General features: G+C 43.9%; 1 protein-coding gene across 7 annotated transcripts in view; it reads left to right on the forward strand.

Annotated features, from left to right (window-relative positions):
• Positions 1-4122, forward strand: part of LOC122921731 (phospholipase DDHD1-like) — a 32709-nt gene extending 28587 nt beyond the window's left edge. For 4 of the 7 annotated variants that reach the window (XM_044271928.1, XM_044271930.1, XM_044271933.1 and 1 more), the window contains one exon: positions 3266-4122. In XM_044271928.1, coding sequence (XP_044127863.1) covers positions 3266-3459 — 194 coding nt within the window. In that variant the 3' untranslated portion in view covers positions 3460-4122. The remainder of the gene's footprint in view (positions 1-3265) is intronic. The other 3 variants (XM_044271929.1, XM_044271931.1, XM_044271935.1) reach the window with 1 other exon arrangement.
• The last annotated feature ends 14312 nt before the right edge of the window (positions 4123-18434 follow it).

The following is an 18434-nucleotide window of genomic DNA, read 5'->3' on the forward strand; positions in this document are numbered from 1 at the left end:
GTAAAACAAATATTCCAGGGTCTCCTGTTAGGACAAGGGAGCCTCATCCATCACTGCGATGCAGGTAATTACCATTTGCTTGTGTGAAGCATTCCTCCATTCTTGTATTTCTATTCGGAGCGATTCCTGCACAGGCTGGCTGCTATGGTAGTTTGCATTACGTACTACATACGCACCGCGTCACCCCATTGTTATCCTCTGCCTGTCCCTCTAGTAAAGGAAATGATCTCAGCCCTTGGACAGACACCAATATTGTCTCTTTACAAGAGACACGGGTCAGAGATGCAGATCATTTGTCCAGACCGTCCAATTCCCTGCTTCTTTATAGATTCTGAAGGGCCACTTTCACTTATGATTTTTTATTTTTTTAGTAGCTTGACAGTTTTTCCAGTATTTGCACACGTGACCATTGCTCATGCATAGTCCCTTTTAAGGGGTTGTCTCATTTCAGCAAATGGCATTGATCATGTAGAGAAAGTGAATACAAGGCACTTACTAATGTATTGTGGTTGTCCGTTTTGACTCCTTTGTTGGATTCATTTTTCCATCGCGTTCCATTGTTACAACCACCCTAAAATCCAGCAGCTGTGGCCGTGCTTGCACACCAGAAAGCTTTTTCCTATAGTGAGCAATCATGGCCACCACTGATGGATTGCAAGGGTGGTCATAACTAGGGATGAGTGGTACCTTGGAACCGAACCTGAGTTCAGGAAATTGTTTTTTTTTACAGTACAAATTAATTAAGTTGTAGCACGAAGTCTCGTGAGACTTCGCTAAGCAATAACTTCAGCTCATCGGAGCCAATACATTCTAATATTGTACGGAGCTCCTGCTCCGCACAGTATTAGAACGAAGTATTATGCGAATCGACTAAGGATGTTTCATCCGAAGTCGATTCGCTCATCCTTAGTCCTAACCATGGAAACGAGAAGTGTATAATGTAATGGAAAAATAAATCAAGCCAGCACAGGAGGCAATATGTGCATTCACAATACATTAGTAAGTGCTTTGTATTAACTTTCTCTACATGATTAATGCCATTTGCTGAAGTGAGAGGCACATGGTGGTACGTTCCATTGTGTGCCATATTATGGAGGTTTTCTCCCATAGTCGAATCTAGAAGCATTCTTGGTAGGTACGAATATGGTGGTTGACGAGAAGACTGAACCATAGGGCATCCATGTGCCAACATACAAGCTTTATACACAGAACTGCCAGTAGAAGAAATGCCCATATAGAAAATTTAACTTCTTGAGTACCATCAAAGGCTTGAGGCATCTACGTTGGCTTTCATCCTTCATTGCAGTCTCCTGTACCATTTCCCTCCAGACACATTAGACCTTGGTTGTCCAAACACTTCTGTTTGCCATACTTAATATGTGCTACCCATAGAAGTCAGTAGCTGTAACTGGAAGGGTTAATACAGTGTACGAGTGTGCGTTCAGCTTAAAGAGGACCTGTCGCCACTCCTGACCACCCCGTTTTAATAGCTTCATGCATTCCCCATGTAATAACAATTCTGGAGCATCTATTCTTAGGTCTGTATGTTGTGCCATTCCTGTGTTATTTCTACTAGAAGTTATGAATGAACTACTAGCAGTCTGCAGTAAGGGTACAAAGGGGAGGTAACCAGTTGGGGTGTGTCCCTGCACAGACTCGCTCTATCCAATCAGTGCTGCCATTTTCAGACTGTACACACCCCCATCTGGTTACCACCCCTCTGTACCCTTGCTGCAGACTGCTAGTAGTTCATTCATAACTTCTAGTAGAAATAATTAAGGAATGGCACAATATACAGACCTAAGAATAGATGCTCCAGAATTGTTATTACACAGGGAATGCATGAAGCTATTAAAACAGCCATGTCAGGAGAGGGGGGAGGTCCTCTTTAAAGTAGCTCATAGGTACAAAGTCAGTTGGAACAAGGGCTCCTCCACTTTGGACAATTTCCACTTGTTCTTTGACAATAAGTTGCTCACAATGTGACCCACAGTTAAGATCCCCAGCAAGAATCCCTACATCCCCACCGCAGGAGCCTCTACGTACCCATCAATGGACAAGTCCTCCGGGGAGAGGCGCTCTTTGTAGCTGCTGTAAATTATCAATGAGGATCCTGTTAACTCAGAATTCCAGAGGTTGTCCAGGAATTTGAGATTGATTGACCTATCCTCGGGATAGGTCATCAATATCAGATCAGTGGGGGTCCGACACCAGGCTCCCCCGCCAATCAGCTGTTGGGAAGAGGCTGCTCCACTCGGCTTAGCTCCCGTGAGCACTGCAGTCTCTTCACACCTGAGCTCAGACCCCATTCACTTGAACGAGACTGAGCTGCACCTAGGCCATGTGACCCAATGTACAGTGATGTCACTGGCGTAGGAAGTGCCCGGAGCGCTTGTGCCTCTTCCAACAGCTTCCAGGCCCTCCACCGATCGGATATTGGTGATCTATCCTGAGGATCGGTATGAAAAACTCTGACCGCCCCTTTAATAGAATCTATGGAAAAAAAGTTTTCAAAGTGGACAACCCCTTTAATTGTCTAATGCGTTGCTATATAAATAAATGATATGACTCTATGGGAAAGCCGTGAAAGCGGCGGCAAAGTTATGATCCTCACTCGCTGCCACGAATTCACAAGCCCATGAACTTTGGATGCTCCCTGTTTCAGATCTGGTCCATCCAGTTTCAGACAGACATTGCGGTGATCACCAGATGATTATTTTGTGGTTTCCCAAGCTAAATTTAAAGGGGTTGTGCACGTTTAGCCCCCCTCCGCCAGGCAGACCTGCGAAGGGCAGCATTATCAATGAGGATACCTGCTTTCCATCACTGGCTGTCGACCCTGTTCTCTCTGGTCTCTGCTGTTCTGCTCCGGTCCCTGGATGTAAACTTCCATCATGACAAATAGTCCCATAACACAGGTCACTGCAGCTGCCAGCGATTGCCGGCAGCAGCGCCAAACCAGAGGTGAACATTTAGGGACCCGTGTGGAGCATTAGGATCCAGTATCAGGAAGCAGGTAAGTATGCTTCTTTGCGCAGGTCTGCCCCCCCCCCTTACAGTGCACAACCCTTTTAATCTCTCTTTATATACCGGACTGCAGGGTCAGACTACACAGGGTGTTTGTAGTCTGTTACCATGGAGACACATAGGAGCTGTACATTCAAAATGATCATTTCAGAGAATGCCTACACGATTTACGGTTATGTAAATTATAATACGAACCTAAAATGACTATATGATCATTATTTTCTCTTTTTTTATACTGATCTTCCAGTGGACTTGGAGCACCGGATTGACTTTGAGCTGCGAGAAGGGCTGGTAGAAAGCAGATACTGGTCAGCCATGACATCGCACACTGCATACTGGTCCTCCATGGACGTGGCGCTCTTTCTCCTAACGTTCTTGTACAAAGATGGCCAACTGGACGAAGAAGACAAGCTAGGTGTAGATGAACTATAGTGGGCCACTTGCTCTAAACCAGTGTTCAGCTGGTGGACTGGCAGACTGTATGAGGCATTGAAGATGCACGTTTGAATGTTTTCGTTTTTGTTCCTAGGACGCACCTTAATTATTATAATTTACTTCTTATCCGTTCCTTTTAACCCCCCCCCCTCCCCATTGTTCCCATACATAACAGCAATAGAGACCCCCTCCATAGTTGCCTGATGCAGCACGTAGTTTGTATATGCGAGTGCCTAATCTCCTCAACGTCTCTTTAGGTGACCTATAGGCGTTGCGGGAGGAGACCAGCGCGGTTTTGCCGCCCGGCGATGGTGTGAGACGTTGTCCGGAACGCGTTTGACTCTGCATTAACCTAATGAGCTATTCAGGATTGTGTTCTAATAAAATTAAGAAAACTTCAGACTAGCGTGACCTAATTCTAGCTTATTAATACCTCTCATTAGTCTTATTTAATTTATTATTATTATTATTATTATTATTATTATTTTAATTTTTTTTATGACTTTTTTTGGGGAGCCAAGAACCATAATTATTTTCTACATATTTTGGAGTTTATTTCCCAAAATACATATCTTTGTACAAAAATAACTGTGGACACTGGCGCACTCTTCAGTAATATTTTCATTATAAAAAGTCAATAAATCTTTGTGGTTTCACATACAAGAGTGTGGATGGAATTCTTTAGGAAATGCTGAGAATGTGTCGTAGCAGCTACTGATATGTGATCCTCGGGAGGGGGAATGGATTATAGAGACCCCCAAATATTAGTGTCAACATCTGATTTTAATTAATGGAGTATGTGGCCTCGGATTTCAGGCCAAGCTGAGCTTTGTAGAAGAAGTTAAGACATTGATGTGGAAGATCTTATTAACCGCTTAAAGGCTAAGGACACCTTTTGGGGCAAATTTTTTGTGATTGCGTTTTACTTATTTTTGGCTAAAAATATATATATATATATTTTTTTTTAAGTTGGTCTTCATTAAAACGTCAAAATCAGTTTATTTGCTCTTTAGTTCTGACAGCTCATGGGAAGCCTTATCTCTGATATCCTGACCTCATAAACACTCATGTAAGCTATATTCTTATCAGTGTGAGTGCTTATGATTTCAGTAGATCAGAGACGAGGCTTCACATGAACAGTACAGCTATTGGGACTCAGGAGCAACAGTCTGCAAATGTGAAGATTTTTAACCCCATAAAAACTGCTGATTTTTTTTAAATCAAGATTTTTAGCCCTAATCCAATCATAAAATATTGGCCCTAGGTCCATAGCCTTTAAAGGGATCGTCTAGGACAGGGATGCTTAACCTGCGACTATCCAGCTGTTGCAAAACTACAACTCCCAGCATGCCTGGACAGCCTACAGCTATTAGGGCATGCTGGGAGTTGTAGATTTGCAACAGCTGGAGGGCCGCAGGTTGGGCATCCCTGGTCTGGGATTTTGATATGGATGGCCATCAGATCAGGCGGGGGTCCGACACCCAGCACCCCCTAGCTCTGAAACTGTAGTGGACAGAGCTGGTGACTGCATGTTTTGCTTGGTAATATCTGTTTCTGGGAAAGCTGGGAGACTTCTGCTGTCTCTGTAGGAGCGCAGTTATAAGGTCTATACCTGGGCAGTCGTTCCCCATGTGAAACCTGGGTGTAAAGATAGTTATTGAATCTGGCAGTCAGATGATGATGTTGCTGTGACTCCCATTAATTGTAGGTCCACCATATGGAAGAAATTAGAAGCACATGTGGACACCACAGCCGTGCGCATTCCTCACATGTCAGGCAGTCATGGTGTCCAAACCCTACTAATGTGCTGAGCTACTGGATGCCACTAAAGTCCAAAATCCCAAAGGAAAACAAACCTCCGCGATGGATTTACAGAGCGAGTTGGAGACCATAGATTACTATAGGCTGAGCTTTCGCCATGTATGTCGGAAGAGAGATTAGCAAAAGCGTTGAATGAGAGGTCACATACAGAATATTACAAATGACGCGTGACAAAAAGCAAAACCCAGTGCAAAGGGATGCTCATAGCATGTTGGGTGTTGAAAAATAATGCAGTGATTTATCATTAGCTGTATACACATGGAATTGCCTTTTTTAAAGGGGTTGTCCAACCCTTTCCTCAGCATAGGCCATCCCTATCTGATCTGCAGGGGTCTGACACCCGGGACCCCTGCGGTTCTGCAAGTGTCTCCGGTACAACACGGCTCCGTCTGTTGTGCAGTGGACAGAGCTGGGTACTACAACGCTGCTCCCATTCACTATGGGTCAAAAGTGGGCAGCTAAAGTGTTAAATGGAGTGAGCGGACTACACTAACCAGAAAGGTTCCCAAAATTAGGGTTATTTAGTTTAGAATAGACAAAAAAGGAGTTCTCTCCTCTGGGACATAGATGGAATATCACAAAGATGTCAGCATTGTCAGATAGGTACGGGTTTCCACCTCTGGGACCCTCTCGTATCTCTGGCACATGCGCTTCGATCCTCTGTTCACCGCTTTAGGAGTTCTGAAAATAGCGGTGTGGCGGCTCGGCCATTTCCGACATTCTCACAGTGGTGAATAGAATGGCGGTGGCACTTATGCGGTACACTCACCATTCACCACTATGGGACTTTGGAAAACTGCTAAGAACGCTTGGCTCACCTATTTTCGGAACTCCCATAGCGACAATGAGGATGCCGCGTTTGCTCCTTCACTAAAGGTGCTCCTGTCCTGGTGACGGGACTGGGACCCCCAGATTGGCTAACCCCTTTAATAATTATGTGTAAGCTATCGGCGGTCAGTACAGAAATCTCCCCCATCCTCCATTTATACCCAAGGCATTAACGATAATTAGGGGGTGTCTGCTCCCAACATTGATGGAACCATGTTACGACCTGCCACCCAGTAATATCATCAGACCTCACCGGCTGATGTAATAGGTCATAGGCTGCATAACTAGTTATCACCAGAGCATGGAAGGTGGCTTGATGATGTCATCAGACTGCATCCACCAGGTGGCTTCTATCCGCAATGGAATGAATAGCAATAGGTAAAGCAAAGTATTTACAGAGTTACTCAACTTCATAAGCAGATGTAACCGGTAAAATGTCCAGGAGCAGCAATGCTGTGTACACGTAGCAGGGTCGGAACGGTCAGTAATGCACCCTCAAACCTGCAGAGAGACTCCATACAAGCTCCACTGCGGTGTTCACACATTGTACTATTAGTGGGAGACTTCGCTGGCAGCTTTTTCATCACATTATAAACCTTTTAGCAGGTCCCTGTCCCCCCCGCCCTTCTCCGCCACTCACACGCATACTGGTGAAAGGCTAGGCTTCCACCCTATAGTGAAAGCTTTACTGTACCCACATGCATACCAGTAGTAAAGAATGCTTCTGCCGTTTACACAGCTGGTTTATATCTGCGCTACGAGTGCTGGAAACATGTCATCCATAGATCTGTGTGTCAAGTGCCGAAATAGCACAAATATTTCTCTATCATAGCCTTGATATTTCAGGCTGCATAATATGGAGCCGTTCTGGCAGAGAAGTCAGTTATGACCTTGACCCCCCCCCCCCCAGCCGAGAATTGGGTAACATTTTAGGTCTAGAAAAAAAGGCTATTCCAGTCTGATAAAATACATAGGAGCAGTATTACAGTAGTTATACTCTTGTACATAGGAGCAGTATTATAGTAGTTATATTCTTGTACATAGGAGGCAGTATTATAGTAGTTATATTCTTGTACATAGGAGGCAGTATTATAGTAGTTATATTCTTGTACATAGGAGGCAGTATTATAGTAGTTATACTCTTGTACATAGGAGCAGTATTATAGTAGTTATATTCTTGTACATAGGAGGCAGTATTATAGTAGTTATATTCTTGTACATAGGAGCAGTATTATAGTAGTTATATTCTTGTACATAGGAGCAGTATTATAGTAGTTATGTTCTTGTATATAGGAGCAGTATTATAGTAGTTATATTCTTGTACATAGGAGCAGTATTATAGTAGTTATATTCTTGTACATAGGAGGCAGTATTATAGTAGATATATTCTTGTACATAGGAGCAGTATTATAGTAGTTATATTCTTGTACATAGGAGGCAGTATTATAGTAGTTATATTCTTGTACATAGGAGGCAGTATTATAGTAGTTATATTCCTGTACATAGAAGCAGTATTATAGTAGTTATATTCTTGTACATAGGAGCAGTATTATAGTAGTTATATTCTTGTACATAGGAGCAGTATTATAGTAGTTATGTTCTTGTACATAGGGGCAGTATTATAGTAGTTATATTCTTGTATATAGGAGCAGTATTATAGCAGTTATATTCTTGTACATAGGAGCAGTATTATAGTAGTTATATTCTTGTACATAGGAGCAGTATTATAGTAGTTATATTCTTGTACATAGGAGCAGTATTATAGTAGTTATATTCTTGTACATAGGAGGCAGTATTATAGTAGATATATTCTTGTACATAGGAGCAGTATTATAGTAGTTATATTCTTGTACATAGGAGGCAGTATTATAGTAGTTATATTCTTGTACATAGGAGGCAGTATTATAGTAGTTATGTTCTTGTACATAGGGGCAGTATTATAGTAGTTATATTCTTGTATATAGGAGCAGTATTATAGCAGTTATATTCTTGTACATAGGAGCAGTATTATAGTAGTTATGTTCTTGTATATAGGAGCAGTATTATAGTAGTTATATTCTTGTACATAGGAGCAGTATTATAGTAGTTATATTCTTGTACATAGGAGGCAGTATTATAGTAGATATATTCTTGTACATAGGAGCAGTATTATAGTAGTTATATTCTTGTACATAGGAGGCAGTATTATAGTAGTTATATTCTTGTACATAGGAGGCAGTATTATAGTAGTTATATTCCTGTACATAGAAGCAGTATTATAGTAGTTATATTCTTGTACATAGGAGCAGTATTATAGTAGTTATATTCTTGTACATAGGAGCAGTATTATAGTAGTTATGTTCTTGTACATAGGGGCAGTATTATAGTAGTTATATTCTTGTATATAGGAGCAGTATTATAGCAGTTATATTCTTGTACATAGGAGCAGTATTATAGTAGTTATATTCTTGTACATAGGGGGAAGTATTATAGTAGTTATATTCTTGTACATAGGAGCAGTATTATAGTAGTTATATTCCTGTACATAGAGCAGTATTATAGTAGTTATATTCTTGTACATAGAGCAGTATTATAGTAGTTATATTCTTGTACATAGGAGCAGTATTATAGTAGTTATATTCTTGTACATTGGAGGCAGTATTATAGTAGTTATATTCTTGTACATAGGAGGCAGTATTATAGTAGTTATATCCCTGTACATAGGAGCAGTATTTTCTATAGGAGCAGTAATTTACATAGAAGCAGTAATTTCTTAAACTTCTAGCGTAAAGTTTCAGTATATAAATGTTCCTAAATCTTCAGACGGCGCTGACTCATAACCCAGTCTATTTTCGCATCAGGGCTGCCACCCACAGCATTACTGCGCAGCACATCAGGATCGGGAGAAATTCATATGACTGGTCATGTTACGCAGTAACACTTTCTTGTCTTGACCACATAGGAAAGATTAATCATGGCTTACAAGAGGCGGAGGTCTCAGCTGTAACTATGGAGAACATAACATCAGCGCAGATAACCAGTATACCGTCCTGTCATGCTATCCTTCCCTATCTTTCATCAGTCTTTTTGACTTCTTGCACAGTTAGAAAACTATGTTATCTTTGTGGTATTTGTAGTCACATGGTAACTTATATGTTTCAGAATTATTATTTTTTGTTTGTTTTTTTAATTCAAAATCTACCATTTTCTGTCTGCAGCTCTTATGCGTCTCCATGGCACTTCTGTCTCTCAACTTCCCCATTCACATACATGCTCAGAGAAGCATGTATGAATTTTCAATGGGGAGAGAGGAGAAGGTTGCTGCCACACACTCCTGGCGGTAGGTTATCTCCTGGGACAGTGATAGGCAAACTGCGGCTCTCCAGCTGTTGCAGAACTACAACTCCCAGCATGCAGACTGCCTACAGCTTTCAGCCTACAGCAGGGCATGATGGGAGTTGTAGTTTTGCAACAGCTGGAGAGCCGCAGTTTGCCTATCGCTGTCCTGGGAGAACAAAAGGATCGGGCGCTAAAATGCACGCCGGATGCGTCTCCCCCCCAACATCTCCTGTACCAGAATCTAACCACTAATATACTGCCTCTTATATACAAGAATATAACTACTAGAATACTGCTCTTATGTACAAGAATATAACTACTAGAATACTGCTCTTATGTACAAGTATATAACTACTGTAATACCACCTCCTATGTACAAGTATATAACTACTATAATACTGCCTCCTATGTACAAGTATATAACTACTATAATACCGCCTCCTATGTACAAGAATATAACTACTATAATACCGCCTCCTATGTACAAGAATATAACTATTATAATACTGCACCTATGTACAAGAATATAGCTACTATAATACTGCTGCCTATGGTACAAGAATATAACTACTATAATAATGCCTCCTATGTACAGGAATATAACTACTATAATACTGCCTCCTATGTACAAGAATATAACTATTATAATACTGCACCTATGTACAAGAATATAGCTACTATAATACTGCTGCCTATGGTACAAGAATATAACTACTATAATACTGCCTCCTATGTACAGGAATATAACTACTATAATACTGGTCCTATGTACAAGAATATAACTACTATAATACTGCTCCTATGTACGAGAATATAACTACTATAATACTGCCTCCTATGTACGAGAATATAACTACTATAATACTGCCTCCTATGTACAAGAATATAACTACTATAATACTGCTCCTATGTACAAGAATATAACTACTATAATACTGCTCCTATGTACAAGAATATAACTACTATAATACTGCTCCTATGTACAAGAATATAACTACTATAATACTGCTCCTATGTACAAGAATATAACTTTGGATTCTCCAAAAATCAAGGAAGACCCACGGAAGAAAAAATGGTCAAGGAACAACGGAAACCGTTTTTGCGGACCGCAAAAAAAAAATGTTTGTGTGCATGAGGCCTTAGGCAAAGTCTTGAAGCTGGTAGTGAGAAGTTCAGATTATGGTGGACGTCGGTTGTAAATAGTTTGCAGAGCGTAGCGCACGGGTAATGTGGTGGACAGAGATGAGGGAAGAGATGCAGCACTGTGGAGAGCTTAGTGGGTGAGAACGAGCAGTTTAAATTGGATTCTATGGTTCTAGATTATGCCACAAAAAGATCCCCTATCTAATGTATAAGTGATAAAAGTATCACTGCTGTGAGCGCCACCGACCACCAAAACAAGGGTGCTGAGCCCCCTCATCCCACCTCACTGCACATTTTTCATGGCTGCATTTCTTCCTGAAACGGCTCCACTCATGGGCTGTGTTTGGTATTGTAGCACAGCCCCATGCAAGTGAATTAAAGACCAACCTCATAGGCATAGGGGGGTGCACTTTTCTAAAAGTCTTTAAATGTAGCAAAACCTTTCAGGGGCTATGGCTTAGGCTACTTTCACACTAGCGTTCGATCGGATCCGTCTGCATTATTTTTAGCATATAAAAGCTAAGTGTGAAAATAGCCTCGTACGGATCCGTCCAGACTTTCAATGTAAAGTCAATGGGGGACGGATCCGCTTGAACATTGAGCCATATTGTGGCATCTTCAAACGGATCCGTCCCCATTGACTTACATTGTAAGTCTGGACGGATCCGCTCGCCTCCGCACGGCCAGGCGGACACCCGAACGCTGCAAGCAGCGTTCAGCTGTCCGCCTGTCCGTGCGGAGGCGAGCGGAGCGGAGGCTGAACGCCGCCAGACTGATGCAGTCTGAGCGGATCCGCATCCATTCAGACTGCATCAGGGCTGGACAGAAGCGTTCGGGTCCGCTCGTGAGCCCCTTCAAACGGAGCTCACGAGCGGACAGCCGAACGCTAGTGTGAAAGTAGCCTAAGGAGTAGGATGTTGTCACTGAGCTAGAGGGTCCAGGAAACCCTGCAAATCCAGTGAACGGAATAGGGGTCGACAGTTACAACTCTGCTTCCTGTGAAAAACATTTGGCTCCGATTGTAATTGTGGCAAGTGAGACCTTTTCAGGGGGTGAGAGATCAAGGTTAACGCTGCCAAAGGCTGACTTTTCGGATTTCATTTTGAGATGCCGTTTCATTTTCATTATCTAGAACCTCCAGAATCCCATTTTTTCATCAGTCCAAGTGTAGACAAAACCTGATAATTATTTTCCAAAATTATAATTTTTCATTATTATTACTCTAATGGAAACCAGCTCAGCATATGCTTATAGACAATCTGAACAGGCAGAGCTGCAGTGTAAAACATGGAGCACAGCGCTGGAGAAATTTCATACCACCTCAGTCTCCAGCAGACATTATATTTAAAGGGCATCTGTCAGCAGTTTTGTACCTATGACACCGGCTGACCTGTTACATGTGCGCTTGGCAGCTGAAGACATCTGTGTTGGTCCCATGTTCGTATGTGCCCGCACTGCTGAGAAAAGTGAAGTTTTAATATATTCTAATTATGCTAATGAACCTCAGCATTTTGATTGACAGGGCCAGACAGTGTAAACATGCTCATACCTGCCTTGCCCTGTCAATCAAAGTGAAGAGGGTGCAGCGGTTGCAGAGAGAGCAGAGCCTCAAAGTGCAATGGCAATGCCCCCGTTGCTCCGAGAGACTCATTTGCATATATTAAAACATTGTTTTTCTCAGCAATTAGGGCACATATGAACATGGAACCGACACAGATGTCTTCAGTTGCCAAGAGCACATGGAACAGGTCAGCCGGTGCAATAGGGACAAATCTGCTGACAGATGCCCTTTAAGAAGAGTCGCTCATTATAAGGCCCCCAGCATACGACTGGCTTTTTGGTCCGCATCTCATGTGCATTTTTCGCGAATCAGAGGCAGACCCATTAATTTCTATGGGGCCACAAAAAATGCGAACAGCACGTCCGTATGTCCTTCCCACAAAACAGATAGAGCATGTCCTATTGTCTGTATGTCTGGAAAAATGCGGAGGGCACACAGGCCGGTACCAGTGTTTTTCAGATCCACGATTTGTGGACTGCAAGATGGCTACGGTCGTGTGCATGAGGCCTAACTGTGTCCTAATGGATGACAGCTTAAAAAAGAACAGGCAACACTGATGCCAATGAATAAAAGACCAGCATGATACCTAGAAGGATTGTGGTATGGGTGTCCACTTCAGTGGGTACTGTAAAGCTTACTAATTTATTAGCCCAGTTTAAAAAAATAAATAAAAAATACCCAAAAATTTTAAGGGAACCTGTCACATTAAACATGGTGTTGGAGTTACAGGCGGCATGTTATAGAGCAGGAGGAGCTGAGCAGATTGATATATAGTTTTATGGAAAAAGATTTTGTATAATTTGTAATTTAGCCATTTACATTACTGCTTTGAAGTCCAGGAGGCGGTCCTATCAGTGATTGACATCCTGCCCCCATGACTGTGTATACAGAGACAGCTGTCAATCACTGATAGGACCGCCTCCTGGACTTTAAAGCAGGAATGTAAATGGGTAAATTACAAATGATACAAAATCTTTTTCCATAAAACTATATATCAGTCTGCTCAGCTCCTCCTGCTCTATAACCTGCCGCCTGTAGATTACACTGCATTTACACGGTGACAGGCTCCCTTTAAGATACCGCATTTGTGCCCTGAAGGCTGTATACACCTCCCCACTATGATGGGACAGGAATGCTGCACGCTGCTAAACTGTAACCAGAAAGAAGACGTGGGGCTCTTTCCGTCTCTCAGGATTGCAGATTTATTGGACAATACAAAGATGGAATCCGGGATTTCCAGGGACGGGATGTAATTATTGGAAGGCGGCGGGTCTTGCATCATACTCTGCAGCTGGAACTGTGCTCGGCTCCCAGTGTTTGCAGCTTCTAACAGCCTGGGCCTTCTCCATCTGTGATATCCAAATAAGGACCCAAAGCTCAGGGGTTTGGATTCACGCGAAATATCACCTAGAGCAGAGGCATCATTAATTTCAGCGCAGAGGCTGATGTCAGGCGCACTCCCACTGACTGCTGGCTCTCGCCCTCTCCGCCTGTCAGACTTTATATAGTATACTCAGCTAATTCCTGAGCGAAACGCCCAGAGGACAGAGCTATACTGGTAATACTGGCGGCAAATGAAACGTCTCTTTAGGGCGGCTCTACGGTATAGCTACACGTACCCCTACAGATTGTCACAAGGCCTTCCAATGCATTCTTCCTGATCCCTGGCATGAACCAGGAAGACCAGGATGAACAGGGTATGTTGAATCACTGGATGACGCAGGTGGAAATGTGATTGCGTATGATTAAAATATACCAGCGTATTAATCCACTGTGAGCTAAATGCAGGGACACACATCTCCTCCCGGAGGAAAGCTCTACCTATACTGACGTATTGCAGCAGACCTTCAGCTGTGCGAATGGCTTTAACGCAGTCTTTTAGCCTGTGAGTATAAACAGGAATATTTCCATTTCCTTACAGCAAGCAGAGCCCTTAAAAACAATGAGCAATTAAAACAGGGAAACTTATCTAAACTGGTGTAAAGTAAAACTGGCTTAGTTGCCACTAGCAATCAGATTCCACCTTTTATTTTTCTCAGTTCCTTTGGAAAATGAAAGGATCAATCTGATCGGTTGCAAAGGGGGAAATGAAGGCAGTTTTCCTTTACACCAGTTTTGATAAGTCTCCCCCCAAAGGTTTAAGTATGAGAAGGTTGTGGAGTGGTTCCTTATACCATGAAAGACTGGAGGAGCCTGTGGAGTACAACGTACACAGTGACTGCACCAGCAGAATAGTGAGTGCAGCTCTGCAGTATAATGCAGGATGTAACTCAGGATCAGTACAGGATAAGTAATGTATGTACACAGAGAATGCACCAGCAGAATAGTGAGTGCAGCTCTGGAGTATAATACAGGATGTAACTCAGGATAAGTAATGTATGTGCACAGTGACTGCACCAGTAGAAGACTGAGTGCAGCTCTGGAGTATAATACAGGATGTAACTCAGGATCAGTACAGGATAAGTAATGTATGTACACAGTGACTGCACCAGCAGAATAGTGAGTGCAGCTCTGGAGTATAATACAGGATGTAACTCAGGATCAGTACAGGATAAGTAATGTATGTACACAGTGACTGCACCAGCAGAATAGTGAGTGCAGCTCTGGAGTATAAGACAGGATGTAACTCAGGATCAGTACAGGATAAGTAATGTATGTACACAGTGACTGCACCAGCAGAATAGTGAGTGCAGCTCTGGAGTATAATACAGGATGTAACATAGGATCAGTACAGGATAAGTAATGTATATACACAGTGACTCCACCAGCAGAATAGTGAGTGCAGCTCTGGAGTATAATACAGGATGTAACTCAGGATCAGTACAGGATAAGTAATGTATGTACACAGTGACTGCACCAGTAGAAGAGTGAGTGCAGCTCTGGAGTATAATACAGGATGTAACTCAGGATCAGTACAGGATAAGTAATGTATGTACACAGTGACTGCACCAGTGGAAGAGTGAGTGCAGCTCTGGAGTATAATACAGGATGTAACTCAGGATCAGTACAGGATAAGTAATGTATGTACACAGTGACTGCACCAGCAGAATAGTGAGTGCAGCTCTGGAGTATAATACAGGATGTAACTCAGGATCAGTACAGGATAAGTAATGTATGTACACAGTGACTGCACCAGTAGAAGAGTGAGTGCAGCTCTGGAGTATAATACAGGATGTAACTCAGGATCAGTACAGGATAAGTAATGTATGTACACAGTGACTGTACCAGCAGAATAGTGAGTGCAGCTCTGGAGTATAATACAGGATGTAACTGCATGATTTTCCTAGTCTATGACGTAAAGTCATGGTTTTATTAAAGACACGGAGCCGAGTATTGCTATCCCTTTCTTTACTGTCCACCAATAGCAGCAAAGAATACATTTTACAAAATTAAGAAAGACATGTAACCATGGTAACAAGGTCCCTCCCCTGACAGCCCCCTATAATAGGCAGCTCCTCCTCTGGACCTTCCTCTTTCTTTGTGAATCTGACACCAAGGCCGGAGACACGAACTGGAACCACGAACCGAATCCTGAACTGGAACCGTGCAACTGGAGGAAAAACCGTCTCAGAACTGCACCACGAAGCCAACGTGGCCAACTTGTGAGAAGGAGAACAAAAAATGTGGTATGTCGTGGTCGGTAGAAACTTCAACCTGAAAAGAGAAAAAATTGAGAATATAGGGAAATAAATAGTGCGTAGACACCAAACTCGCTGGCCAGTCAAAATCATCTAAATGCAGGCATAATAAATAATACAAATATAAATGTCCATTAGCATTAATAAGGGAGGGGCAAACAAGGACGGGCAATACTCGCCTCCGTGTCTTTAATAAAACCATGACTTTACGTCATAGACTAGGAAAATCATGCAGTTTTACATCAAGACACGGAGGCTCCTATTGCAAGTTCAAAGCTGGTTAATTATTGATAAAAACACATGAGGAGGAGAAAAAAAAAATTCCCTGAACGTCGTGACCCTAGACCAGTCAGCTAAACGTAAGATTTCCTCCAAATTTGCCCCCTAAATCGCCAAAGAGGTGGCGGCCGCACCTCTCGCCGAATGTGCGGAGAAGATGGAAGTATCCACACCAGCCAGGGACATAACCCACTTCATCCAAACGAGCCAAAGTAGGGCTGGAGAGGGCCGAAAGGATGGCGAATGGAAAGGAAAAGTTGAAAAACCATAGGAGAACGATGAGCCATCGTCCGGGATTCATACTCCCGTAAACAGGCGACTGGACAGAGAGCCGGCGATGCCGGGAGACTGGGATACTAAACCAATCTGATGTTGGTCTTGGTGCGTCGGGAAATGTTGAAGGTGACGCCTTCAGGGGTAAAGGATCTGGCGTCAAGATCGAGGGCTCGAATGTCAGAGACCCTTTTGCAAGAAATAAGGCAAAAGAGCACCAATAACTTGGCCGACAGCTGTCACAAAGAGAGCTCCGGATTACTGGGCCATAAGAAAAGAAGGAAAATACCAACGAAACATCCCAAGCCGTAGAAAAATTAGGCTGGGGAGGGCGAGCCAAGCGAGCGCCGCGCAATAAGCGACAAACCAAAGGATGTTGTCCCGCAGGGGTGCCCTCAAAACCCTGATGTGTAGAGGAAATGGCAGACCTAAAGAGGTTAGTCGTCCGATAAACCTTTCCCGCCTCAAATAAGGAGGTGAAGAACTGTAACAGGTGAGTCACAGGTGCCGAAACGGGATCCAGGTCCCGTTCTAAGCACCAGCTAGCCCAAGTTCTCCAGGCCGCCCTATAAGATTTTCTTGTGCCGGGAGCCCATGCGTTGTCTAGGAGGCGTCTAGTTGCGTCTGAAATGCCCTCGACCTCTCCGGGTGTCCTGAGATCCAGCATGCTAGCAACTGAAGGGATCCGTCCAGCAGGAGCGGGTGGTGAAGCCCCTGAGGGTCGCGGAGAAGATCCACGTGACTCGGCAGAAGAAGAGGCACATCTACGATGAGTTCCAGAAGAGCCGGAAATCAAGCCTGAGTTCCCCCAAAAGGGGATCACCACGACCAGGTCGGCCAACTGGCGACGAGTCTGAAGCAGCATCCTTGGGATCATTGCGAAAGGTGGAAACGCATAAAGAAGAGAATCGGACCAGTCTTGAAGGAAAGCGTCCACCGCCCCTGCCTCCGGGTCCGTGCGCCAGCTGAAGAAGCGAGGAAGCTGAGTGTTGTCGCGAGGTGAAAAGGTCTATGACAAAAGGACCCCAAACGAGTGATATTGCAGAGAAGACTTCCGGAGCCAGCTTCCAATCGCTGCCGTCCATGTATTGGGAACTCCAATCTGCTCGACTGTTGTGGAGACCCGGAAGGTATTCCGCCTGAACCATGATATCCTTGGAGAGGCAATAAGACCCAAATTCCTTTGACAAACGTGCTAGTGTCGCAGAGTGTGTTCCGCCCAAATGGTTGACGTAACGTACAGCCGAGACATTGTCCATACGTAATCTGATGCACGTGTGGGCAATCCCATTGGTGAAGCTCCGAATGGCAAAGGAGCCTGCCAGAAGCTCCAAAGCATTAATGTGGAGAAGTGTCTCGTCCTCCGACCAACGTCCGCCTGTAGAGATCCCGTTGCAGTGAGCCCCCCCGCCTTGGAGGAATTCGGGCTGGAACCCGAAAATCGCCCTGCTGTTCCACGCCTCCAGGTTGTTGATCCACCAGTGGAGTTCCTCTCGAGCTTTCGAATCCAGGACCACCGAATCCGCAAACGCAGCACCGGAACGAAGGTGTGCGATCTTCAGTCGCTGAAGTGCGCGGTAATGCAACGAAGCCTGGAACGCGGCTTGAATCGAGGAAGCCAACAGGTCGATGATTCGGGCTAGATGGCGCAGAGACAAATGGGGAGCGGACAGAGCGTGCCTGAGCTCCTTGCGTATAGAGCGTAACTTAGTTGTCGGGAGACTGAGCGATTCCGCAATCGAGTCCATGGTGAAGCCCAAAAACTCTATCCTTTGTAACGGGGTGTCACACACTTTATTGGGGACTAAAGGCCTTGGGACACTCCGACCTGAGTCTCCTTACTGAGGGGGCGACGCACCCAGTGTTCTAGGTATCTGCCCACGTGATCAGCCGGAAGCCACTCCGCCAATCTCGGATGATGGAGGGCATCCGGATCAAACATGGGTTCACCCGCTGGGTCTACTAGGGAGGTGGATAAATTATTGGTGGAGGAGGAAGCAGAATCCCTGACCACGGAAGTGGAAGGAGTGGGGCAGTTATGGGCCGAATGTGGATCAGGGGTCTCCTCCTCCTAATCGTGACTAGCGTCCGCGAAAGCCTCCTCATCTGAA

This window comes from Bufo gargarizans, chromosome 11 (assembly GCF_014858855.1).
Source record: "Bufo gargarizans isolate SCDJY-AF-19 chromosome 11, ASM1485885v1, whole genome shotgun sequence".
Classification (NCBI taxonomy): domain Eukaryota; kingdom Metazoa; phylum Chordata; class Amphibia; order Anura; family Bufonidae; genus Bufo; species Bufo gargarizans.